Consider the following 26156-nt stretch of genomic DNA (forward strand, 5'->3'; position numbering starts at 1 on the left):
GTACCTTAGTCCGATTTGGGGACTTAGTGGGGACCAGGCCTTAGCTAGCATAAATCACCAAAGTGTACAGCTTTGAAGGGCAACACTGGTAAATCATGCTGTGAAGTCAAGACACGCAGTGATGCAACTGGATTAAAAATGGCTGGCTATAGGTACAATCACTATTGGCTGAGCTTTCTAAGCCTTTCAGCCCAATGCCACAGAGTGGTTTAGTGATGAGGGGAGTCTGACGCAACACCTGTTGCTATAACAAGACTTGTTTTTCATAATACTGGGAAGAAGTGTTGAGACATGTTCTGCTCTACAGTATAGGAACACCACCCACCAGTATTTAGGCACTGAAACAGTGTCGTTAGTAACCCATGAGTGGGATTTTTATCCCGTGAAAGCTTATGCCCAAATAAATCTGTTAGTCTTTAAGGTGCCACCGGACTCCTTGTTTTTGTGGATACAGACTAACACTGCTACCCCTCTGATACTTGTGTAGTCAAGAGCCTCCTTCACCTAACCTGGTCTTTAGATTTGTTATGCTCACATAAGATCATGCTGTGCTCAGAGCTGTTTTTTCAAGCCAAGCTTTGTACTCAGCTTTAAAAAAAGCCCACAACCCTATCTACTGCCAAGGGCTTCTTAGGTAATTTCAACTCAAGGCCTCTCAGCTATGTCTGAAACCTCCTTAAATAACAGGCAAAATAAGGCCTAGCATGCCCATATATATGGGCACATGCTAGAAAAAAAGAGAGAGATCTGACTTTAGATTAGAGAAGTCATTTAGCGGGCAGTTGTGGGGGGGTGGGGGAGAAAGTGTTTGGAAGAGTAAGCACAGTATGTTCTACTACAGGTTATTTAAAAGATCACTCTTATTTGGGATGAAGTTACAAATTATTACTAACTGACAAGTCAGACATGATGCACATGTAGCAAAATGTAAAGCTAAGGTAATGGGACTTTTAAACCAGAGACTACGGCCACTGACACGAATTCTTAAAGACATCTAAAGTAGAGATGAAAGCTCTGAAAGTGAAGATAAAAATCTTCTGTCCAAAAGACCATCCTTGTACCATGTCCATCACCATAGTATCACACACCCAATTGTACTGTGAAATGTAAATATTGGTATGTACACAAGTAATGCATGTTCAAATATCTTCTGCAAGACTATTTGAGAACTACCAAACAAAATGTGAAGTATGGCTGAGGGAAGTGGTTATAAAAACTTACCATTACAGTGAAGGGGCTGTTTGGAATATCCACTCCACCAAAGCGGACATAAATCACATAGGTTCCTGGTTTAGCAGCAGTGTAGAAGATGTCATAAGTCCCATCCTCATTTTCAATAACATCTGCCTCAGCTTCTGTACCCTCTGGTGTCAGGACTGTGCATGTCACTTTACCTTTCCCTGCAGATTTAGCATCTACTACAAACCCAACTTCCTCACCAGTCTTCACAGTGGATGCAATTCCAGGCCCTAGAAAGCAGTTTTGATTACAGAAAGTGTTAACAGTTTTACCAGTTTTTTCTAAGAAATAGGATGATTTGCTTCAATCAAACTAAACAGACATGCCCCCTGTGAAAACATTAAGGCCATAAGAGAAACCGTAACATGGTCACAGGACCAGTTTTATGGTGTGGTACAAGTGTATTTTTTGCTTACATATTCATGTGTTTCAGGAATTTTTCAGCTGCAAGAGCCAATTTTTAATCTTATTCAGCTCAGTCAGGTGGGCTGGGTGAGGATAAAATAAAATAAAGCTTGAGGGAGAAAGCTGATGGACACTTACATTTAAGAAAGCAACCTATCACTTTTAATCCTTTTTCAGGAGACTGTTTCATATATGGATCCAACTGGCATTTTGCCTCTTTGTACTACCTAACCTAGTCACTAAACTAAATGCCCTGAGTGAAATAAGACTCATTCCTTAGTACGGGCTAAGGCAAGATACTCTAGCAATGAAATGGATTAGCAATTACAACTGACATGTTTCTTTCTTCTCTGACTCTGCCAAGAAGTGCCTCTTAAGAGGTATCATATTGAAACCCTTTCTGTATTAGTTTCATTTGTTTTTGGGACACTCCCAGGAATACACAGCAATCAAGTATAACCCAGTTTTAAAGACATGATTTTTAAGTCAGTGATGAGAAATGTGAAGTGTAAGATTTACAGTACATTTAGGACATCTGCTTTGGAATGCAAACAATGGCATTCATCACTGAAGAAAGCAATTTGTTCACATTTAAGTACCAAAAGGCTCACAGCTTTGGTCATTTAATATAGATCAGCAGCATTTGAGTGTTTCTATGGATGCCACAGATAAGCATCAAATTTGTTTTAAGGACATTTATTTTGAGGACAGTGATTGAAGTGGACATCTGAGAAACTGTGGCAATTCAAGGCTTTAGCAGTTAGTGCTGCTCTCAGCAACGCTGAATAATTTTCACTAGATCAGAAAGTGGTATGAGGACATTAAGCTAAGTGTTCTCGCCCCCTGCCCCCGAATTTTGATTTGAGATCCCTGCAGTGCTATTTCTTCATTTGTGATAAGAATCTAGTTATTTTAGAAGCTTGAAATGTCTCAACTGTCAAAAATACTAACTTTAGGAAGTGACAGTTAAACTTTATAAAAACTTTGAGTTAGTGCCAGGTTAAGTCAAAACATTATCTAAAAATCCTTAGGGGTGTGTAGATGTAGATTAGATTTACATTAAATTCAGCAATGAAGTCAGTTTTTACTTACCAGCCAATATCCAAGTTCAAGATTCTATGCTTTTCCTGTAACTGTCATCAAAACCTGAAATAGAGCTCTGTGCGTGTTCACTACAGGAATTTAAGTCCTATAAACTGGCAGTTCGGAAGCCTCTGATCATTAAATTCAGTTTTACAGATTGAATTCAGAGAAAGGACTACTTCTCTGTCCAGGATCTAACACAATGGGCTTTGGGTGCTACTGTAATCCTGGGGGGGAGGGGTCATAGCTGTTACCTTATAGCACAAGCGCTCTTCTCACTTCGACTGAAGCTGGTTTCTGTACATTTGGCTCTGCTAGAATTTGCATGCTGAGCTAGCATGTGAAGTGAGGTCTTAAATCACACCCTCTTACCCTGCATAGATGTTTAAGTTCTGAGTGAGACTCATTTATGCCAATGCAAGTTTCAAACTTCACCTGACTATTCTACAGTCAAAGATCTGGCTTACCTCCGTGCAAGAGAGTTTCATCTTAATCCACAAAAAGGAATCATCCCTAAGAGATGATCTTAGGGAAGTCAATTCTGTCAGAATATAGTGTTCTATGAGAATCTATGTTGGGACCTGCAGGTAACTGTACCTACTATAAAGGCAGTTACTTCATTTTTACTTTTGCAGTCTTTTCAGACAAGGTCATTACAAAAGCTTTTTGTAGCTTGGCTAGAAATATTCATTTTTTTTTTAAAAAAGGGGTAAGAATATACCAAGTACTTCGGAACACAGCAGACTTGCCACATACCTGTGGCCAAACACTTGCTTGCATCCCCTGCTGGCGACGCACGGATTCGGTAAGGAGAAGATGGGATGTCATCCCCACCATATTTAACACCAATCATATAACGGCCTGTCTTGTCTGGGACATACGTTACAGCATAAGTGCCATCCTTGTTGTCATGAACATCAGCTCTCTTTGGTTTGCCTTCTTGGTCCTGAGGGGCACAAGTGAAATATTAAGGAAGTGTCCTCTCACGAGTTACACATTTAATGTAAGGCTTTCTTAAGTGTTCAGGCCACAATTTTTACATTTAGAACTACACCTGCATGTTCTTAAACTCTGGAAGAGTTAGCACCTAAACTGGTTTAGTATACAGATCAAACAAGGACTAGCACCAAAACATGACATTAAGTGGAAAATTAAACAGGTATCAGAAGCTATACTGCACAACTATCACGGTCTTTATTTGCAGACAAGTGTTCGCCAACACCTGTTAATAGCATCCAGCACTCCAATGCTTAATCCAACCCCACCCAAGACAGTTTCCAATACAACCCTTCAGGTCCTTTTTAGGATTTTTTCAGCATACCCCATAAGAATCCTACACATCACCCCCTACATAGAAGAGTCAATTCAAATGTTGCGAAAACTAGTTATGCAACATCTTATTTTCAGGATACTTGTACACTCAGCATATCACCTTGTGGTTACAAGACAAGGATATATTAATGCAAATTGCCATATAATTCAACTAGATACTTCAGGAAGCATCTCATTTCCAGCACCTGTCCGGACTATGGTTCATGTAGCCTGGCTTCTCATTATCCATTTCTCTAGGTCTGAAGTCTCAGAACGGATGGGTTCAAATAATTTTTACATACTTCGTGTTAAACAAGTTTTGCTAACAGCTGCCTACTGAAAGATTAGCAATGTCAGGCAAAAGCACTGAGCCTACTTAAGCTTTCATCTGAAGAGATTGGTCTTGTAAACTTCGCTGTTTGCCCCATGCCCAGGTCAAAAACATTACATTATTCTAGTCAACTACCATTACTACAATAGATATTCAAAAAGCATTACAAGAACTGAGGAGCTGCTTAGACTTGCTGGTCTGCATAGTAATGAAGCTGAGGCATGCACAAGTTTCACATCTAAAACCAAGGTCAATACTGCACAAGATTGCTTCTAACAAAGCTGTTCTGAAACTGTTCCAAACAGCTACAAAGCATGAAGTGAGCTTCCAGAAAACCCCACCTGGTTCCCCTCATACTAAAGTTGCAGATCGCATCTAAGTCTATGACCTAAATGGTTCATATTTTAACACCTTAAAGCACTTGGACATCTTGGGTACAAGGAGTTATGCCTTGCTCCTTTAGTCTATGGGCTTGTCTACACTACCAAGTTTTGACAAAACTTGGTCAACACCCAAAAGTCGACAAACAAATCACCAAAGGGTGTTCACACTTGCTCCCTCTGAGAGTTCATATCCATATTGGGGACACCATCATGGACAGGGTGAGCAATGCACAGTGGGTATGTATGTATCCCACAGTGCAGTGTTGTGGGAAGGAAAAGCTGGTTGCTGCACATCTTGGCAGTCTGAGTTCTCCCACAGCCCCCTAGAGCAGCATCACGAGTTGCTCTGTGAGCTCTCCGTGCTGAGGAATGGCAAAGCAGCACAGCTCCCCTTGCAGCTAGGGTGACCAGACGTCCTGATTTTATAGGGACAGTCCTGATTTTTGGGTCTCTTATATAGGCTCTTGTTACCCCCACCCCATCCCGATTTTTCACACTTGTGGTCTGGTCACCCTACCTGCAGCAGCAGGCAGACTGCTGCTATGTTCCTAGTGCAGGACAGAACAGGAGCATTCCAATGATTTGCTCTGTGTTTATTCCCCAAATGGAGCAGCACACAGATGCTTCCTGGACGGGGAGGGGTGCATGCCTGCAGGGCAGCAGAGATCAAAATATTGAGCAGAGCAATCAGGGCAGGCATTGTGGGATACTGGCGGAAGCCAGGTCTGTGACAAAAACCATCAGCAGTGTCTACACTGGCTCTTTGTCGACAAAGAAGGGAGGGGGAAAGTCTCTCAAACCTGGGCGTTTTTCACAACGAAAGTCCCATTGTCATGTGTACCCTCTTGCTGTTGTGTCGCCAAAACTGCCTTTTGCCAGTGTAGACAAGCCCTAGATCAGATGAGTGAATGGAAGTAGAACGCCCAAAAGTCATGACTGAGAGTGTACAAAGGATGTTTATGAGAAGAGTAACTGAGTACACAGCCACCTTCAATAAGACTAGCCTATGCAGTGCCAAGCACACTTAACTGTTACAGAATTTTATCTGGCAAGCTACTGCAAATTGGGAGGTTATGCATTTGCTACATGTTACGGATACTGTTAACAGCAGAATTACAAACCAAGCAACTTCATTATGTAGTATGACTTGGCTTCATGAACCCTGCAAAGACCATGAAATGGAAGATAGGATAGAGAATGCATAAGGGAGAAAGACTACCATATCTAAAACCATTTACTCCAGCCCTGGTCAGCAAACTTTACTAGCTCACTGCACAAAGAGCAATTTTGCCCAAGCCACAGTAGTCTTACCACAACCCCGCACCCCCCAAACACACACCTTATCAGATATTTGGGGGAACAAAGATGTCCTTGCAGCAATAGCAAAACTTGTCAGACATGCCAGTTACAGATGTATCAGTTTAAAGAGCTCGTAAGTTTAGCAGCCGGAATAGAGGATCATTTGATTAGTTTTATCATACAACGCAACTGCAACAAGCAGAGGTGCAAGACCGTGGCCTTGCTGGGTCAGGTAAGGAGGAAGGCATTTCCTTTTAAATTTAAAGTTATTAGAGTCTGCAACAGGAAACTTGATTTGTTTTCTTCCTTTTAGTATCAGCATGTTTGATCTTTGGAGAAAGATCAGAAAAACTAGACGTTTTTACTACAGCACAACTGGTCATTAAATGCTTGGCCAGCCTTAATTTTCAGTTGTTTGAAGTTTAGGGATTAACACCGTGAAGTACATTTCCCAAGCAATAGCTGAATTTGAGTGGATGTTTCAGCCAGAGCACACCCTTCAAGGACTCCAGGTATTTCAGGGTGTGGCAACTGATAAGATGTAAGGAGTAGACTTTAAACCAGCTTACTCCCACTCAGGAACAGAGTGTGTTTGGATAAAGAAGATTAACAATGATTTACCGTTATCTGGATGGACAGAAGCCCCTCTCCTGCATCTTTAGCATCAACAGCAAATTCCACAGGTAAACTGGCTGGAACTCCATAGGAGCTGAGACCTGGTCCACTTGCAGTCACTTTACTGGCATCATACGTAGGAAGCACTTTTACCTTGAAAGGACTTGTTACAGGGGAACAAATTTGTTTAAGTCATCATTTGTTAGGCTTTACAGTAGGTACTACCACTATTCACAACAACATTTAAGCATATATTTCCTGAATTGGGACCCAAGACTAATCTAGATACTAGTTTAAGGCAACAACATTAAATGGAGATGCTGTAGCTTAAGAGTTCACTTTTATACTGGCATGCACGCCACTGCATAATCCCTTCCTTTCCATTTCTCCCAAGTACTAGGAGACAATAAGAATCCAACAATACAAGATTAACCAGAGGCCACCTCAGAACCTTGAGGCGTTGTAGTCTGGGGAATATAGACATCACTTCTCAAGTCTAACACCAAGTTTAAAAATGCAGACTGGCTCTTGGGATCAACATCCAGAAAACCCCTCTTTTTAACTACACTGACTTACCGGTAGGAGCAAGCATAGGCATTTAAAGCAGTCAGTTAAAGTTACGAAGGCTAGGACTATTCAGAACATGAACTCTGCGGTGAAGTGCTATTTAGGTAGGTGGCTTGTTCTGGAAAAATGGATGCTTTGTTAGCTTACCTGCGAGGAATCTCTTCATCTCCATATTTGACTGAGATTGCGTATGGGCCCTCCTGCATAGGTGTGTATGTTACTGTGTGAGTGCCATCTCCGTTGTCAACTACATTAACAGGCTCCACCATTCCTAAAAACAGAAACAGGTCACTTGTTCAACAGCACTAGTCAAACCCATCTTATTGGAACAGCAGGATTGCATTAGCAGTTTTGTCGCTCCAAGCTTGAAGAAGTGCTGTTGATTTAAACCCTTACAACAGATCTTGCATATAAGCCTCTGAGAAGGACTGCACAGATCGTTTCCACCATTTTATGTTGATGAGCCATGGATCAGAGATAACCAGCATCCATCACCACCAGCCTTTTAGGCTTTTTGCTGACTAAACTGGCAATAGCCATCAGCAAAAGCCAATAGAACACTTCTAAATGCCCTTAACCTGCTTTTCAAGACCATTCTGGCTCTCTAGACCACATCACTCCTCAAGTGTATCTGAAGAGCTTTACAAAAAGGGAAGGTGATAGCGGTCTCAGCTGTCAGTCACTGATAAGATTACACACTGTCACTGGAATACACTGCAAGCAGAGTCCAGTTCTAAAGCATGTTAGTACAAGACAGTGATTTTAGTCTCATGCTCCCTCAGTGCATCTGGAAAAGAGTTTTACTGCCCAACAGAGAGATCATTTACACTAAAACACATGTTTAAGGAAAGTAGGTGGTCCAAAGCAGCTTCATTTTAAGATGCAGGAAATCCTAAAATGACTTGAAACCGTTGTTTCAAGTCTTCCACTGCAGTTGCAGCAAATTTCTTAGCATGCAGTTAATCAGTTCAAATCATACATTTCAAGATAAGCTATACTTAGAATTGCAGTAATGCTTTAATATAAATTTAGTAATTCAGCAGCTATTAGGGAAGTTTAGTTGCCATGCAAAGCCTTTAAAGCAAGTTATTTTTACAACTGATTTTTGCTTTTGGCAGAAGGATTTGTGCATACAGGCTGTCAGCAGTTAGTGAAAAATGCAAACCTGTCTCGTTAGCTTCCCCCTTTGGGTCACCTTTAAAGAACTCTGAAATCGCTTTCAATGGACTGCGCCATGACTGGGAATCCGTTTCATCAGCTAGAATTAGATAATGGTTATTTGAAGAGCACTCATGTTTACAGAGTTATGGCTCATCTTTCCTTATGAAACCAGAGATCAGAGGCTTGTGGTGTCAGCAGAAAGATCAGGCCAGAGGTGTCCCAAACAAGATAACCCCTCCTAAGGAAATTCTTCTAGCACCACGAATCCTATATATTGATACATTTGACTTAAGCTCTATGAGTTAGTAATAGCAGTGTCTGCTTTTCAGTAACATGTGGGTCATAGCTGTATCTAGTCAAGCTGTGCAGGCTTCTCACGAAGCTTCCTACTGAAAGAGCAATCTTCCATTTTAAAAAGGGGAGTTTGGTATGCCCAGCATGCTTGTCTTGCCTTTTTTGACCAAAGAGGAGCAATCCTAAAGGGTAGGGGAGAAATGAATTACCACCCCTTAGATTTAGCTACTGGTACTTGGGATTGCATAGTTCAAGACAAAGCCTTTACCTCTTCAGTTGAAGTGGCATGTGTGTTCTGTCTGTGGACTTATTTGGCAGACTGGACTTGTATAGTAGAGGCACCATGAACTAAAATGCAGTCCTAACGTTACACAGATCAGGGCACTGATTTAGTTTCTTTGCCTTAGGGAGTTTTGACGTTTGCCAAAAGCCATCTCACTTGACAGATATGATTGTTCATGAAGCTAACGTGCAGTACAACTCAGGTTGGGGCTTTATGGGACAAAGATGCATTTCTCACCCTCCCAAAGGCAGGGGAAGATTGATACATTGCTTTAATAGGCCTGAATCTCACCCCACCTTAATATTTACCTCCTGAAATGTCATCTCTTTTAGGAGGAAGCCCATTCATTGTAGCCCCTCAGTTTCTTCCAAAGTTTAAGACTGAAGATCTATTTAAAGCTAATGTACTGCTAAAGTTACCCAGGAGAGCACAATTCTAGTATTTATGGAACAAGTCTGTCAATAGGGCTAGTCATTAGTCCTCTCCACAAGAGAGTTTGAGAGAGTTAGGTACTCACAGGCCCAGATTAATCAATGTGCACTCTGCACTTTCACAGCACCCCCATCTCAAGCTCCCCCCCAGATTTCGGTGAGTGGTGCTGCAGCAGGCCAAATCTGTGTGGCACTGAAGTGCAGCAATGCTACTTGCTCAAACGTGGCCCATACCACACAAGAGCAGGGTGGGTGATAGGAGTGGTGAGCTAGGGACATTGGCAAGTAGCTAGGAAGGTCCTGGACAAGCAAGATGTCTCTCTTCCGCCCCCCCCCCCCATGCACATCCCAGCAGTGCTGTCAGGATAAATGGGGCTGGTGGAGGGTTGATTGAGTATACATGGGGTAGAAGTGCTTTGCTTAGCTGCTCCCATTTAAACTGCCTGGGGCTAGCAGCAGCAGCTAGAACATAGCTAGAACAGGGTCACAGCACTGCTCAGGTTTGGCCTGACTGTCCTAACAGCAGCCAGGCCAAGTTTGAGTGAAGGCACCGCCTCCCCCCACTCCACAGTGCACAAGGCCCCCTCAATTCTTTAATCCAGCACTGCCTGTAAGATACAGAGGTAGACGTATCAAAGTAGGAGAATGCTAAGGTCCTTACCTCTGGGTCCTGCCACCATAACTTCAAGAGGTGCTATTCCAGCCTTACTGGTGTCCACAGTAAAGGACTGTGGGATTTTGGCTCGAACTGCTGTTCCAAGACCTGTACCTGCAACCTTTACCTTGTATGGGTCAACAACATCTTTTACAGGAACTTTAAATGGACTGCCTGTAAAACAGAAGTGCAGACAATTGGCAGTTCTAAGGGTTTAAGAAGTAAATGCAAGCTCACTTTAGCCTCCTGCCACTATCTTTTGCACCCCCAGTATCCTACAGTATTTCCTTCCAACATTAAGGGTAGAGATTGCTTTTTATCTTCAGGTGTAGCAAAAAACCTAAATATGCACTTCAGTTTGACAAAGGCTTCGAAGGGCAGTTGTGGAATCCCCCATCATTGGAGGTTAAGAATAGGTTGGACAAATCTGTCAAGGATGGTCTAGGTTTACTTGGTCCTGCCTAAGCACAGGGGCTGGACTAAATGACCTTTCAACTTCCCTACACATCTGTGAATCTGACTATAAGAACGGAACACTATCTTCGAAACCAGTTCTGAATTTGAGGATAATCAGTTTTGGGGTGGAGCATTTTGAAGTTATGGTCACTTTTGATCAAGCAAAGTATTCAGGTCAAGTGCTCCAAAAAGTCTTTAAAAAAGGTGAGTAAGTCAGGTTTCAAGGCTCTATAATTGAGAGGTTGTTTCCAAGGCCATCGGCTACAGTTTCCACTTGAGAAACTTCGCTTATAGCCAAGGACACTTAACATCTCAAAAGAGAATTACAAGGCTAATATTTTTAAGGGGGACTAACTTAGCAAAATGTTGCTATCAGTGGAAACCAGTTCACTTTTGTACCTTTGTTTCTTTCAAAATCTGTATCAAGAAGAAAGTTTTTGAAGCAAAGTTATCTACTCCCCACCACAGAGGCAGAGAGTCTTCCAACATTGCCATCTACAGCAGTGGATAGCCTAGTTTAAGATTTAGGACAGACTTGTGCTTTTGCAGCGTTCAACATGGTTTAGTGGCTCCCACCTCCATCCAGATGGCAACCTATCCAAAAGTATATTGTGTTATGGACAGGGATAAATAAGCACTTGAAGTCACTAAAGCTTCTAGTCTGAAGTGTTTGGTTACCACCACAGGAAAGTTTTAGCCTTCATTATTTCATGTGTTCCTCATAATGCTGAAAACAAAGCTTTTTTCACACCACAGGTACAGTACAGGCTTCCCTGTGTTACCTTACTATTCCTCAATCTTGAAGGGGAGGGGCACTTTTAAAAGCCTAGTGAAGTTGGTCTCTATGCTCACTCAGGTTTTTTGTACTTCTGAGAGAGCCATTAGCTATCAAGTCTAATTGTTGTGCATATCTGAGACTCTGCTACTAGGTGGATAGTTCTAGTCACTTACCTAGCTTTCAGTCTGTGGCAAGAAAATTAGTTGTATCACCGTTCATTTTACCCCGCTAGTATCCTGCTCATTTATGGCAGCTGAAAGTGACAGCTTAATTGTTTATTTGCTCATAAATTAAGGGCTTCACACAGATCCAATTTTGTAGGCTATTACCCTTCTAGGCCTGCTGTGCAGTATCCAGACAGAACAAGTTAAATTACATGTCAGTATTGCCTTTGAATTTCCATGTTGTGTTTTCACAAGTTTGACCATGTGTTAGCAAAATGCTATCAAGCTGTGCAGAAGTAGTGAGTGATCCAAAAGCAGAGCTGTATTAGGCAGTAAATCAAGAGGGGGGTGCTACACTATGTAGATTTAACTGCAGGAAATAAAGTCTTGCTGCTTTAAAAAAAAGGGGGGGTGGGGGGGTGAATAAAGAACCAAAGAAACATTTGAAGGGCCTGCAGACAGCAACTGGAAATATCTGGGCTACATGCCATAACTGGCTGGACCCAGAGTGCTAGCTAAAAAACACAAGTTTCACTGTTGGAAGTGACCTGCCGGCACCCTGCTCCTGTAAGCTGGATGTTTAGCTGTGAACCATTTGCTTGTCACATTGAGGAAGGAACAGAGTACAGGCAGAGGACAAGCCAGAAGCCCAAATGAAGGCGCATGCAAGCATCCAGTTCCTTGGCGCTTTACCAGCTTACAGTACATTGAGAAATGGGATTGGCAGGGGTAGAGTCAGTTCCATGAAGTCCTAGAAAATGCACATTGTTCTACACACAGGAGTCAAGACTAAGTGCTCAGAACTATTTCAGCAGAAATAAACAGCCATTTAATCCTTGGTACAATGCAAAACCATCTTCGCTAAAAACGTAAGGTAGTTGCTGCCAAACACTTGGAACTCTGTTCATGTGTTACTACAATGTACAAGCTGGAGATCCAGTGCACCTTTGAGATAAGCAGGCACCTATTCATGGAAATGGTACCACTAAAATGCTTTTTCAGTGACAAAAGTTTGCAGTGCATGATATAATCCCAGAAGACTGCATCATCATTGCATCATTTTACAGCAAGCCATGGTCTTAACATTCACACCCTGGAAGGGCAGTCTTAGTCTGGCTCTGTCAAATGTCATTGCGTAATTCGTTTCAAAAGGTGTTTCCTAAATTGGCAGACTGCACTTCTAGAAAGCAAGTTCCCACACTAGTCTACTTGGTTTAGGTCATGTCACAATATTCTATTGGACTAGGTTTAGATAAGCTGCCAGTCACCTCATGATGCAAGAACAGACTGCACCAAGATGGATTGCGGTGTCTATTATTTTAGAGTCAGGAAAGACTGAAAACCATTCTTTCATATTCTCTGAAGTACCCAGAGTGAGTACAAAAAGGGCTTTACATTTTATTTCTGTTTGTATTGGACACCTATCCATTGCTCCCTACTACGGTCCAATAGCAGCTAAGGCTAATAGTTGTCTGGCTTCAGTTATTTTCAGATGTTTTTGCAAGTTGACGTTTAAACTGAGTTTATTTCTTAAAAAACTCATTTCAAAAGCCTGCCCAATGCTCCCAAATATTAGCTCAAGGAGCATGAGAGTCTACAAGTAGGGCACTGCAGGATTGTCAGCTCTTTCTGAGGAAGCTCTATGCAAATTTTTAAACAAGGATGATTGCATTCTTAGTGTCACCTCAGCCATTCTTTAGCTACAATACACAAGATTAATATCTGAAGACATGCTACTTGGATGCTAGAATGGATTTTACAATCCATTTTTAGTTTTAGGGCATCTTCTAATGGAAGAATTCTTACCAGGTATGTGTTCTCCCCCATATGTGATGTTGACATCATAATCTCCTGGAGTATAAGGGATATATTCAGCACTGCAACTGCCATCTTTGTTATCTTTACAGCTTATCTTTGATTCAGAAGGTCCTTCAACAGTTATTCCAAGTCCACCAATTCCTGCCCCTCTGGAAAAAAAAGCGTGCAGCACATTAGTATCCTTTCATATTGTTTGTTGCAGATTTACAATAATCTGATCTCCCACTTGCATTTTAGAGTTTGTGTAGTAATGCTAGCATGGACAGTGTAGCTTTGCTGCATTTTATCCCAGAGATGGCTACATTTCAGTTGTGAATCAAACAGTTCAGGAATAGTTTGTGAAAGTGCTTTGAGATGCCAGGTATGGATTGGGTGTTAACTTTTTTAGTTGCACAAGTGATTTGATACAAGACCACCAAGACAGGTTTGTGATAGCTACTTCTGGAGGAGCATTACCAAAGGCGCACTGAATTCGATGGAAGTAATGACCTGTGACTCAAGACAGATTAGACTACTGAAGTTCAACCCTTGTAGTATTATTGGATTTAGTGTCTTATGTCAAGTTGTCCTGAATTACTTGCTACCATGTCTTCCACTGATTGTGTGGCTTAGTTACCTTGTGACAACAGTAAATTCATTTGGTTTATTAGTGAATGCTTCCTTGAGTCCAGCTCCTTGGGCTTTTACACGTGATGGATGGCAGCCTTCAGTAACATCCACTTTAAAAGGACTGTTTGGAACAGGTACATCATCATAAGTCACTTCAACTGTGTGTGGACCTGTTAAGTGAAAAGCCATCACTAGGTTACATAAATGACTCCTTGAAGGCGATGGTTATTCATTCAAGATACTGGACACTGCCTGCAACAGTGTCTCATCTACTCAAAAATGGTGTTTAGCAGGGTCTCTGCAAATTATACTTTAATTCTAGGTTCTTTAAAATAGCATGTTCTGCTGAAGCTATACTAAAAGAAGTGATGAATGTATAGTACATATAAATCCTATACTATTTATCTCCTGCAGAAATTGCTCTTTAGTCAAAGACTATCTTGTACCTGGATGCCTATGTTTAAGTACTAGCATTAATATTGACAAGCCCATTAACAAGGTTCTCTTAGTTTGTCTTCCTCTTCCCACATAGGGTAGTCAGACAACAGGTTACCTTTTTCAAATGGTGTAAACTCTACTGCATATGTTCCATCAGCATTGTCTTTGATGAGGCAGTCTGTGGAAGCTCCTGAGGGATTTGTGATTTGTGCTTGGATATGGTCTCCTCCAGTCTTTGTTAGGGGCTGGGCATTTACAGTGAAATCTGTTGTAGCTTCACGGAAGACATCTGCAGAACACAATTTGAGAAGCCATTCTATTTAAATGAACTTAATATTTTAGTCTATGAAAAATCCTTGATTATTCTTAGACATTTATGGCAACTATGAATGACTGATAAAGGTGTAGAAGTATATTCTCTTGCAAAAAAAAAAAAAAAAAAAAAAAAAAAAATCACTAGTTGCAATCCTGTACCTAGATGTATCCACTATAGCCTTTCCACTCCTTAAAATATTCTGTGCACAAACAGGTAGAGAACTTACATGCTTAAGTCTTCTTACCTTTCCCTTCTATTCCTGGTCCAAACACTTTAATTTTGCTTGTGTCCACAGCTGGATCTACTTTGACACGGGCAGGAAATTTTGGCACTTGCTCTCCTCCATATTTCAACACAAGTGTATACATTCCAGCAGAGAGTGGCATATATGTAACTGCATAAGTTCCATCTTTGTTATTGTGAACTTTGACTTCAGCTTTAGAGCCAGAATCTGATACAGCTTCTACATCTAGATCCCCCGGTCCAGCTTCTGAACAGTCAACATTGAGCAATCCTGCTTCACCCACTTTACCATGTTCAAGACCTGGGCCAGTGGCAATCACTTTAGATACATCAAATGGCATTTCAATATCTGCTTTAAATGGAGAACCAGGAATGTGAACCTCTTCAAACAGAATATTTACAAAGTACTCTCCAGGTTTAGTAGGCAGATAAGAAACTGAGCACGTCCCATCACCATTGTCAGAGCATTCAATTTTAGCTTCACATGGGCCCTCTACTGTCAAACCTAAGCCTCCAGTTCCTGCTCCTTTGGTATCTATTGTAAATTCTGCTGGTCTTCCAACAAGACCTCCTTGAAGGCCTGGACCATGGGCTTTTACCTAGGATAAAAATATTCAGTTAGATGAGAATTTGTGTAAATGTAATTGCATCTGGCAGTTGCTTGGCAAAATAAAATAGAGCAATTTCATAAAGAACTTCAGACTAATTCAGTTGGTAAGTCTTGTTAAAGTCTGCTAAACTCTCAAATTACGTAGACACATTACAGCAAGGAATAGGCTTCTTTCATTTCATGGAAGAAAATCTTAATGTCAAGTTACATTAAAAACAATATGAAGTCTGCTGACATTTCCATGCTTACAGACTTAAGCTTGGCTGTCTTTGTACACCTATTAAACAAAAAGGTAGCAACATTAAGCGATGTTTATACTGAGTTATTAGCCAACTGTATTACAGCACACATTCTTTGAGGGTGAAACCAAGTGAGTCTCATTAGATTAATAGGGAGTCTCACTTAGTTTCATATTGCTTAAAATACCTAGAGTTTGTTTTCAGATTGAGCTTTTCAAAGTTACTGTTTGAAAAATAGAGTAATTAGTTATGATTTTGTGAAGCAAACAATTTAAGAGCTACTTAATGTACTTGCTCCATCATCATGACAGGTCAAACAAAATGTGAAAGTTTATGCTCTTATGTGATAGAGCATGATTCAGTTTGTGACTAGCAAATATTTCTTGTATGTCAACAGCTGAAGCATTTCCTATGCATTTACCTTGGTAGGATCTGGAGGGAGAGTGGCTTCCACAGTATAAGGACTTCCTGGAATTGGATTGCCATCGTAACTTACATCAACCACATAAAGTCCTTCTTCTCTTGGGATATACTTTGCAGTGCTGCACTCTTTGCCAAGAGCTGGCTCCACCACACATGGCACAGCTTTCCTTGTAGGGCTGGAAATACTAACATCCAGTTTACCCTGTCCACCAGCTCCTTGTGTGTCAATTATGAATTCCTGATCCTTCCCTACTTCCACTCCTTAAAGAGAAGGCCCGTATTAGTATTTCAGGATTAATGGTCTGGTTAGATTTCTTAAATCCTATAGTTTGACATTCAGAAATGCCTCATCCACTGAGCAGTTGCTCAATGTTTTACAAGGATTTTTATCAACTGATAAGAACATTTCTTTCTGCTTCTGCTAGTCATGACAAGCTTCTTCAGCTAGACAATGGGTTAATTGGAAACTGCAAAGGGTCAATGGCAAGCAAGATCGCTTTTAGACTTGTTTACACAGCCTCTCAACCCATCTGAAAGACAACGCTCATTCCGGAGTTTACCACTATGTAGCAGCCTTCTGTTTCCCGCCTCCCTGCCAATTTACAGGTAGCAGAAGGTAATGTGCAATTTAAGCCCTTTCAATACTTTTTGCATATTTGCTCAAGTTTTTCTGTTAGTAAATGGAGGCTTGCAGAACAGTACTCATTCAATAGGTTACTGCAGCTGAGCCTTGTGAAGAACCAGCAGCTCAGAAGCAGTGGGATGGAGAAGTGCCACCATCCTTCACTTTTGCTAGAAGCCAGTGTCCAGCAGGCACTTCATAGAAAAAAAAAAGAGATCCTTTGAGAGCTAGTTTATGGTATAAGTGTCAAAGTAAGGCATTTGGAGCTAATAAAGTGTCTGAGATCTAGATCTTTTAACATGAAGAGTTTTCTAGACCCACCCACATCACAGCAGTATGTCTGCAACATGGTATAGTTACAACTTTAAACTGAGTGTTCCATAGAACAGTCATGTGCTGGACATGACTGTTCAGGTTATTCTAGCAATTTGTTTTTAACTCCAGAGCCAGAGTTTTAAAGGTATTTAATGCAGTTAAGAGTCCAACTCCCATTGAAGTAAGTGGGAGCTAAGCACGTCAATCCCATTGAACACCTAAGTGCTTACCTGCTCCTTGAATTGCCCACTAGCCTATAGAAAGAGTCTGGGCCCCAGTTATTTCATTTCAGTCAGGCACTGCCCAGTCATTGGCTTAACACAGTTTCTAGAAGTCAGCCAATAAAGTGTCCACAGCTCTATCAGAGCGCAGTCTCAAAGGTCTGAAGGAGCATAAAAAGCCAGCAATTTTTCTATTGTGCTCCCACAAGAACAAGATTGTAAACAGACTGTAGAGGGAAGCTTGCATTGCCATAACTATATAGAAGACTAATCCCTGGGATTTAAAGTAGAACATAGAGGTTTAGAGGACAAAAACCTAGTTAATCCTTGCTTTTGGAAGCCTGTTGGGCACCCAGCTCAGGTTTAAAGCTGGGCACATTGATTCAATAATTAACTGGGTCTTATTCTCACTGGATTAGCATCCACTGACAAATATTGGAGACTGAAGTGGCAGAGTCATATCCATTTCCAGGTATTCGTGGTGCAATTTAGTCTTAAAATGATTCTTCCAGTGCAGCTTCTATGACATGTTATCTCCTAGCAATAAAATGTTACCAAACCTTTCAAGGTAGAGACCCCACAATATTTACTACAAGATCACAAAAACTTGAAGTTTATATCTAACTAAGGATTCAGAACCAACTATAATCTAACTGGAGCAGAGAATTTAAACTGCCTGTTCCTATGACCAGGAATAAGATTTTAATTTAAGGGGGAAAAAACCTCATTTTAAAGTTTGTTATCCTTCAGTATACTTTACAAGCTAGACAGACACCATAATCCTGTTGGTAGTAGTACTAGACATTGAGATGGCTGCACAGCCTTAAAAGAATTTTCAAATTGAAATAAACTTCCAAGAGTAGCAGCTTATATTGAACTGATGGTGTTACAAAATTACTGTTTGGGCTAGAATACCAAGTGACTGTAAAAATCAGCAGAACGAGAGTTTTTGTATTTGTTTTCACTCACCAACATTCTAGCCAAGTTACTCAGTGATAAGATCTTTTAAAAAAAAATGTCCACACTAAACTAGACTCTGCACTGCATAACTCATTTGCAAGTGTACTTACGGTTTTCAAGTCCATTGACTTTAATTTTGCTGAGATCCAGGGGAGCAGCAACCCCCACAGTGAAAGGGCTTTTGGGAACAGGATCACCACCATAGGTTACAGAAACTTTCATGGGACCCTGCCAAAAGGTTAATATTGTAGGTTAGGTTGTCAGCCATTTCAGGCTTGTGCTTTACTAGTTAGACACTATATAGTACTTTACGACTCAAGGAGTAATGGCAGACAGTGACCAGGCTCCAAGTGTCGTGTGAGCTCCCTGCCCCAACTTCCCACTCCAGCCTTTTGAGCATTGAACCCTTTTCATTTGACAGAGAGAAAGCTTGCTCTCCTGCCAACATTAGAGTACTATTTTGATTGCCTGGAAGAAATTCAGGCCCCAGGTTGATTCCCACCCTCCCAGAGCTCAGGCATGACAACTGAATGAATGATCCAACTTGCAACTAGGTATCCTATTCCACCATATAGACAGCATGCCAAGTCCAGGTCCACAAAGGGGTTATATTTTTTAATAGCATTTGAAATACCAAAGTTAAGATGTATAAATCAGAAACAGATTAATGCTCCTGTGTGCTTTGGCTGGAATGCCATAGTCATGGCCAGATTCAGCCCAAGATGTGTGCTCCTTTTATGCTCTCCTACCACAGTGAGTATAGCTGAAATATAGACTGTTTGCTTACTTTTCATTCTTGGCTGGCTCAGCTCCCAAGTGAAATATCCATGAATGTTTCACATAAGCCAACAAACAGCTATAGCAGCACTGGGTGAAATCAGGAAGGCTGTTTGTATGTTATTCAGTTGAAAATTACTCAACCTTATCTATAGCTGGTTAACAGTATTCTATCAAGATTTTTCTGTTGATGCTGTCCCTTAGGAATTTTACTGCCTAGTAAGCCCATCATCCCTATGAAGATTTTATATAGTCCACACTCCAATGAGCTCTGCATGGAGACAAGCTACTGCACATAGACCAAAATAATATGGACACTGCTTAAAAAAAATAAAAATCAGTGCCCAATAGCCACAATGTTTTCCCTTTTCTGCCAGGTTGGCAGTTTCCACTCCTGTTGAGCAGGTCCTGTTACTTCACAGCTGCCCCCACCCCCAAGTCATTCTCCCAGATGCAGCTTGAAACCTCATGATCCCACTGTCTGTACACCTATAATTTTCTCTGGCTTTTGTACAGCAGCTTACTTGGGTGCCATGAGCTGAATGTTTATTGCCAAGAAGCTACCATGCAGCTCTATGCTGAAGAATGGGTACAAGATTAATATTGCCAGCCTCTCTTGTTTCTTCTCTACAGAGCTTCTAGAAACCTCAGAAGCAGTAAAAGGATAGCATGGGATTGGATACTTTTCCCAAGTCATAATTAAAGATGCTAAATACTAGAAGTTCAGTTGGGGAGAGAATACAGTTGGTTTAATCCTTTGAATAGGTTTGAGAATGAAGTTGAATTTTTACAGGGCTGGGAAAATGTTTGATAAGTGGCATTAATCACTGCTATATTTACAGCTTTGTCACAATTTCTCCTGCAATGTTTGCTTACTTTTCTCCTGCGGAAGCTTTTAGACTGTCTTTTCATTCCCTCCTAGTCTTTGCTACTAGCCTGTTTTTCACAGGCTAACATATGCTGCACTGGTCAAACAGGGTATTATTTCTTAAGAGTTACGCCACCCGCCTTTTTTTTTTTAAATGTCTGACAAAGCTGGCTCAGTGCCATCTCCTTTACCCATACTGAATTATTCAGCTTCCTTTATCTAGCTGGAAGCCTTCAGGGTAAGGTATATTGATAGCCTATAAACAGTGTTTAGGCATCCCACTAGCATTAGCAACCACCCTATTATACATGCCTGGGAAAGCTTTGAACACTGGCCAGGTCTGCTTATAGTTACTAAAATCCAAAACCCGTTTATTGGGTAAATAATTTCTCCACCCTAATGACAACACTTGCTGCCAGGAAGGTTATGGGTTTGGCAGTAGCAGCGATTCTGAGGAAACCCCCCTTGCATCGGGTGTACCAAGTCTGGCAGACTGCTTTCTTAATTGAGATGTGGTGTTATCCAGTCTTTCAGAGAAGCCAAGAATCAGCGTTTGCTATTTTGAGGCAGCAATCTTCAGTTGGTTTTGCTGCCACTTTTACATGCAACAGCAAAGCCAGATTAGGAACCTTAGAGGCATGTTTTTAACAGTGCTAGAAAGAGGATGTACACATCAGAGATGTGTTCCTTACTGCTTAATACACACTCCAGGAAACAGATGATCCAGAACTAAAATCCAGTCTCATTGATGTATGAAGCAGCCAAGCTCTGATATCAGTAATACTCCAAATGTATTAGTTGAAGCTATGATGTTCTTTGGTCATGAACTTGCCGTGTCCCAAGTGCACACCAATTTTATGGTAGATCAAAATCAGACAAGTTAGATCTTATTAGGAAGTGAGAACTAAAGTCTGTCAGACAATTTCAGTTTGATAGTACTAAATTCCTTAAAAACGACAAGATTAGTCATTCTTGAATATGACAATATAAGCAAGCTTACTGGGAAGTCATCTTAAAAAAGAGACACACAAACTACTTGCTTTTACTTCTTCCATTACTGTTCTTGTCCGGTTACTCTATATAGTCTAGGCAACTTGGTACCCAAGTCATCTTAAGAGCTGCAGTAGTTTCATTACTTTGCCACAATATAGTCATAGAAATCTGGGGTATAATGCACATTTAGAAGTACACACAAAGCTACAAACAAAAGGGAAAATATGCTCTCTGTAAGTAACCATTTCCAGCTCTTTATTGTTGTAAACTAGGAAAGCTGCATCCACTGTCAACATGAAAGTTCCCTATCTGGGTTCCTTCCTCCTAGAGGCAAATGTTAAGTAACACCTAAGCCATTGTGCAAAACTGATCTCAACTGAAAATACTGTTCTATATCCTGCATAAATGGTGTGTTGAGTCCTAAATGCAAACAAGCTAACTGAAGAGTTACTCTGGAAATGCATTTCACCATGAAATGGAGTTGTGCGCTATTGTTTGAGCACTGCAAATCTGCAGATATCTGCAGATCATGTTTGTGGATACCAATTTTGTAGCAGGGCTCTAGCTATGTCTCCATTCCTGTTAATACTAGAGCTCATATTTGATGGAGAACAATTCAGTTTCACTACCTGCAACCCAGCCATAGAAAACTACAGCTTGCAAAAATCTGGGGTGATTTGGAAGTCCTAAACATCTGGACCAGATCAATTCAGATTAGCTAGTAAACTAACTGTTGCTAGTTTCAGATTATTACCCAGTGAGGGGTGCTGGAACAAGGTTGGGGGTGTCAGTGCATGGGTAGGGCCTCTGTTTAGGCACTGTGGGGTACCCCCCCTTTTGAGGGGCCTTCTGCCTACCTTTGTCAGTTGATAGACTGACAAAGTTACACTGTTGGTATAGGAGGATGATTCAGTTTGTTACTGTTTCATTGACTAGTTCTCATGCCACCACCAAAAATCAATACTCATCTTCCAGTCAGATTTTTTATGCATCATTGTTTAAGTTGCTCTCGGGACAGGCCATTCCAAACATGTAGCCTATGGCTTTATTTATACTAGTGATTGTTTCCTCCTCAGTACAATTAGACTCTATAGACACTCATGACCCCTTACTGTGGAATTTTTGGGAGCTCTTGGGAATATTAAGCATTCCAGTGCCAGAGTTTTTCCTTTGATTGAAAAGTTCAGTTAAAGACAAGACTTCAGGTTAATTCACTTGCAATACATATATTCTCAGTTTTATTTTTGCTGTGAGTTGTGATTTCAAGGAGGAAAACACCAATTTCTTCAGAAGAATCAGACCTACCTGCTGTACTGGAGTGTATTTAACAGTATGGGAATAGTCATAGTTGTCAATAATATCCAAGTCTTTCACAGCATCTCCTGGCACAGGTCCACTGAACTGCACATCCAGTGGTGCTTTCCCAGCACCCTTAGTGAATACAGTGAAGTGTGTTGGTTTGCCATTTTCCACACCTTAAAAAGTAACTTTGAAAGTTAGAATATGGTTGTGTTTCTTGTGCTATCTAGGCAGTATGTTTTAAGTTCATAGCCCATATGAAAGTTGAGCAATTTCAAATACAGAGAGACTACTTTTGATCTTGATGCCCGCAAATTTGACGTTTGGCATAGAGTAATCCCATTCCAAATCCCTAGTGGGAAAGTTGTGACATGGTTGTTAGCATAAACTCATGATGTAGGCAAACTACCCCATGCTCATGTCAATAGATTACTTGGCATAAACATAAGGAATCTCACCAGTTTTGCTTAGTCCAGGTCCTTCAGCTTTCACCTTGGTGGCATCATGTGATGGGTCCACTTTAACTCTGAAAGGGCTGGCAGGAATTTCCTTCAATATAAAACACGATACTTTAATAGGACAGTTACAACCAGTTGTAAGCTAGCTCAAGCTCTGCAGGTAAAGCATTGCCTTCCAGTGAAAGGACTACTGTTTAAGTTCGAAATAAGGCACTGTCTCAGATAATACAGTCACAGCTTTCCTGAAAGTTTTAGCCTGCCAAATACATTTATTCCAAATGCAGCCCATATGATTACTTCAGCTTTGCTCAGAAACAGCTAGCAATCTTCTGTATGTATTTTTGCCTTCCCTCTGAATTCCACTGCAACTACTAAAAAGGCATAGTCACATTAAAGTCCCACCCTGATTACTGTTTTAGAACATTTCAGTTTTGGCAACTTTATATTTTGCTGCTTGGACAAAGTGAAGCCAACTAGCCTTTGCGTTCTCAAGTACCAGCATAGCATTTGCCACACAGATACTTTTGGTGTTACAATGGAGAGGGAGACTGAAGAAATTAAGATTATGGAAACATCTTTCTTGGCGTTTGGCCCAAACTTTTACAAAAAAACTTATGTCCCCTTTTGAGTAATGCACATTGAAGAGTAATTTATATTAGGATTCGAAGTCTTCTGCATAGCTAATATTTCTAGTCAAATAAAAGATACAAACCTCTCCTGCAAAAAGCACTTTGATAGTGTAACGCCCAGCAGCAGGTGGTGCATATTTCACTGTAAATGTATCATTAGCATTGTGTATGATGTCAAAAGCTATGTCTTCCTCTTCCTCACTTATAACATGAGCATCACATTTAATGCCAACACTGACATCACCTAGGAGGAAACAGAGCAGTGTGCCACAAGACAGTCAGGAATTTGTTTAGTACCAAGTAGCTCTAGTACTGAGCAACTAAACAAGTCACATCTTGATTTTAAGTCCTTGGATAGATAGGATAGTTTGTCAAGTACTTGTATGAATCACTCCATGTAATCTGAGTAACAGGACTTTAGCTTCAGATTTCCCTTATGAAGCAAAAGGCTTGAATCAAGAGTTTACAAACGGAGATCAGATTCCTGTTCAAACAGGAAATGTTTATAGATTTAGTTTTGATACAAGACAGCAATACATTATCTACCGTCTGCTTTTACCTTCTCCTGCTTCTGTGCAGTCAACTGTGAAGTGAGTAGGCTCATTAGCTTTCAGACCAGCTCGCTCCACCCCAGGTCCAACTACTTTCACTTTCTGAGGATGACTGCCTTGTCCTATGAGAACCTAGATGGGTTCACAAGCATTCAGAGTTATCCCATACTTGGGTCACATGGATTTATTAAGTGTAGCACCTGACAAAAAGCCCTGACTTCTTAGCTATTGTTCTTGCTTAGTTACTAAAGAATAGAAAATAAAGTTCCTGACTTCCCTATGTTTATGCTGTGCTCACTGGTATCAGAGCCCTTTGACATGCTAGCCTACAGAACGGAACAGACAACTTTCAGCTAGACTGATGCAACAAGAGTTTACTCATGAGTAGCTATTGACTTGTACTCACTAGCATTGGCAAGGACAACTAGCTTAAGGCTTGCTTGTTTTAGAACATGTACCACCAGTCCCCGCAAAGTAATTTTGTAGGGTGTTTGTACTTACCCTATATGGACTATTGGGTACATTAACTCCTCCCCAGACAACAGCAATAGTATGTTTAATTGGTTTAACTGGCATATAAGAACAAGCACAGATTCCATCAGGATTGCTCTTCACATGGATATCAATAGGGCTTCCTTCTGCATCCTGAAAGCAAGTATTTAACTGAGAATTAGACGACTGACTAAATACAACTGTGTGCAGAGAGAAGGTACAAGTAGTTTTAAGATGTGGTGCTATCAAAAAGTTATGTGATCTCAAGAGCAGCAACAGCAGAGCTACCTGGAATTGAGAAGTTTTAACATTAATAATCTTACCACACATTTAAACTGCTCATCTCTCCTTGCCTGCACATACCAAACTGTAGAAGTCTAGTAGACTGACAATAGGACAATTTATGGGAGACCACTTCAAGAAGTCTCAATAGGTGCAAGACTAGTCACAGGCCTTAATAAAAGGGCTTTAAATCTGTACTGAAGTTAGGCTTGTATAATCCCAAACAGCTTTTAGATTAAAACGTTTACTATGCAGAAATGCAATTAAGGACCAAGATGCAGATCAAGTCACACAGCTGCAGACAGACTTAGAACAAGACTCTCAGAATCTACATGATTATACTTAAAGGAGTGGCTAACTAATTAGCCAGAATGTGTTCGGTACCTGTTTCAAAGAAGAGACATGACTATTGATAGGCGTTCCAGATAGTTAATGTGGGTTTTTACCTGTGCATATATTTTCAAAGGTGCATTCCCAGCTTCCTTGGTCTCAACTGTAAAATCAGCAGGGTTGTTTACAATGCAGCCAGTTCTCTCCAATCCTGGACCATAAGCCTTTACCTAACACACAAAAAGTGCACAAGTTTTACACTGATTCTACAGCAAAAGAAAGCAAAGCTCATGGCTAAGAGCTAGTATTTCTAAAAGGGGACGCGAAACCCTAGCACAGGCCTTTGTTTGTGGATTGAGGCTATTGTGTGTTAAAGACAAATTCACCAAGGCCAAGTCTAAAGAGGCTTGAGTTTAGAATTTTGGCCGCTGAGAAGTACCCTGCCATGTTAACTGAAAGGATACAAGAATGTGACTATAGTAACAGCTCTTGTGCTCAATCTAGTAGGGGCCAAGCAATAGCCTCATTTAGAGCATTTAAGAAAAGACCCATCATTGTGGTCACCAACCAATCCATGGCCACAGATTGTAGAACAGTGAAATTGAAAGATACAAATTAGTAAGAGTGCTACAAGTAGCTTTTAAAACTTAACAGCCATATCAAAGGCTATTGATAGCTGAATTCTTCTGTATCTTGCCTTATCTGGGTTGAAGTCTCCAGAAGCTGGTCGGATGAAAGCCATGTATGGACTGTCTTTTATGTCTTCATCATCACACATAATGTGAACAGCATATTCACCAGGTTCTTTGGGCCAATACTTCACATCACACGAGCCATCATTCTGATCATCACATTCTATTTTTGCTTGAGATGGGCCTTCAATGGCAAAGCCTAAAAGGAAACAAACATCTCATCTCCCAGAGAAGTGGGCTTTAAAGGCTTGCTCAAGCCTGCCTTCCCATTGCCAGACATTTTCCTTGTTCACTGCTCTATCATACCTTTCCTATATACGGCGTAGGTGCTATCTTTTTTAGATTAAGGCCAACCCACTAACCCCCAGAGGTACTCAATAGTGTTTCCCTCTCAGATGCAATATCTGGCTCTTTCCCAATGTATCCCACATTCTAGAAAACTAGAAAATCATTTCCTGTGCAAGTGTAGTCAGATTTATGTAAGCTTAATGTTTAGTTAGTGACTGGGTGAGTGTC

The 26156-nt window shown here is 40.9% G+C and overlaps 1 protein-coding gene across 5 annotated transcripts in view; it reads right to left on the reverse strand.

Annotated features, from left to right (window-relative positions):
- FLNB (filamin B) overlaps positions 1-26156 on the reverse strand; it is a 136213-nt gene that overhangs the window by 26876 nt on the left and 83181 nt on the right. For 3 of the 5 annotated variants that reach the window (XM_054034966.1, XM_054034965.1, XM_054034967.1), the window contains 19 exons: positions 25646-25839; positions 25065-25178; positions 24346-24489; positions 23853-23976; positions 23377-23537; positions 22665-22755; positions 22213-22382; positions 18380-18497; positions 16150-16412; positions 14881-15478; positions 14436-14609; positions 13890-14052; positions 13262-13422; positions 10064-10231; positions 8399-8491; positions 7381-7504; positions 6673-6829; positions 3484-3673; positions 1222-1469 (listed from right to left, as the gene is read on the reverse strand). In XM_054034966.1, coding sequence (XP_053890941.1) covers positions 1222-1469; positions 3484-3673; positions 6673-6829; positions 7381-7504; positions 8399-8491; positions 10064-10231; positions 13262-13422; positions 13890-14052; positions 14436-14609; positions 14881-15478; positions 16150-16412; positions 18380-18497; positions 22213-22382; positions 22665-22755; positions 23377-23537; positions 23853-23976; positions 24346-24489; positions 25065-25178; positions 25646-25839 — 3455 coding nt within the window. The remainder of the gene's footprint in view (positions 1-1221; positions 1470-3483; positions 3674-6672; positions 6830-7380; positions 7505-8398; positions 8492-10063; positions 10232-13261; positions 13423-13889; positions 14053-14435; positions 14610-14880; positions 15479-16149; positions 16413-18379; positions 18498-22212; positions 22383-22664; positions 22756-23376; positions 23538-23852; positions 23977-24345; positions 24490-25064; positions 25179-25645; positions 25840-26156) is intronic. The other 2 variants (XM_054034969.1, XM_054034968.1) reach the window with 1 other exon arrangement.

Source organism: Malaclemys terrapin, chromosome 7, assembly GCF_027887155.1.
Source record: "Malaclemys terrapin pileata isolate rMalTer1 chromosome 7, rMalTer1.hap1, whole genome shotgun sequence".
In the NCBI taxonomy this organism is placed as follows: Eukaryota; Metazoa; Chordata; order Testudines; family Emydidae; genus Malaclemys; species Malaclemys terrapin.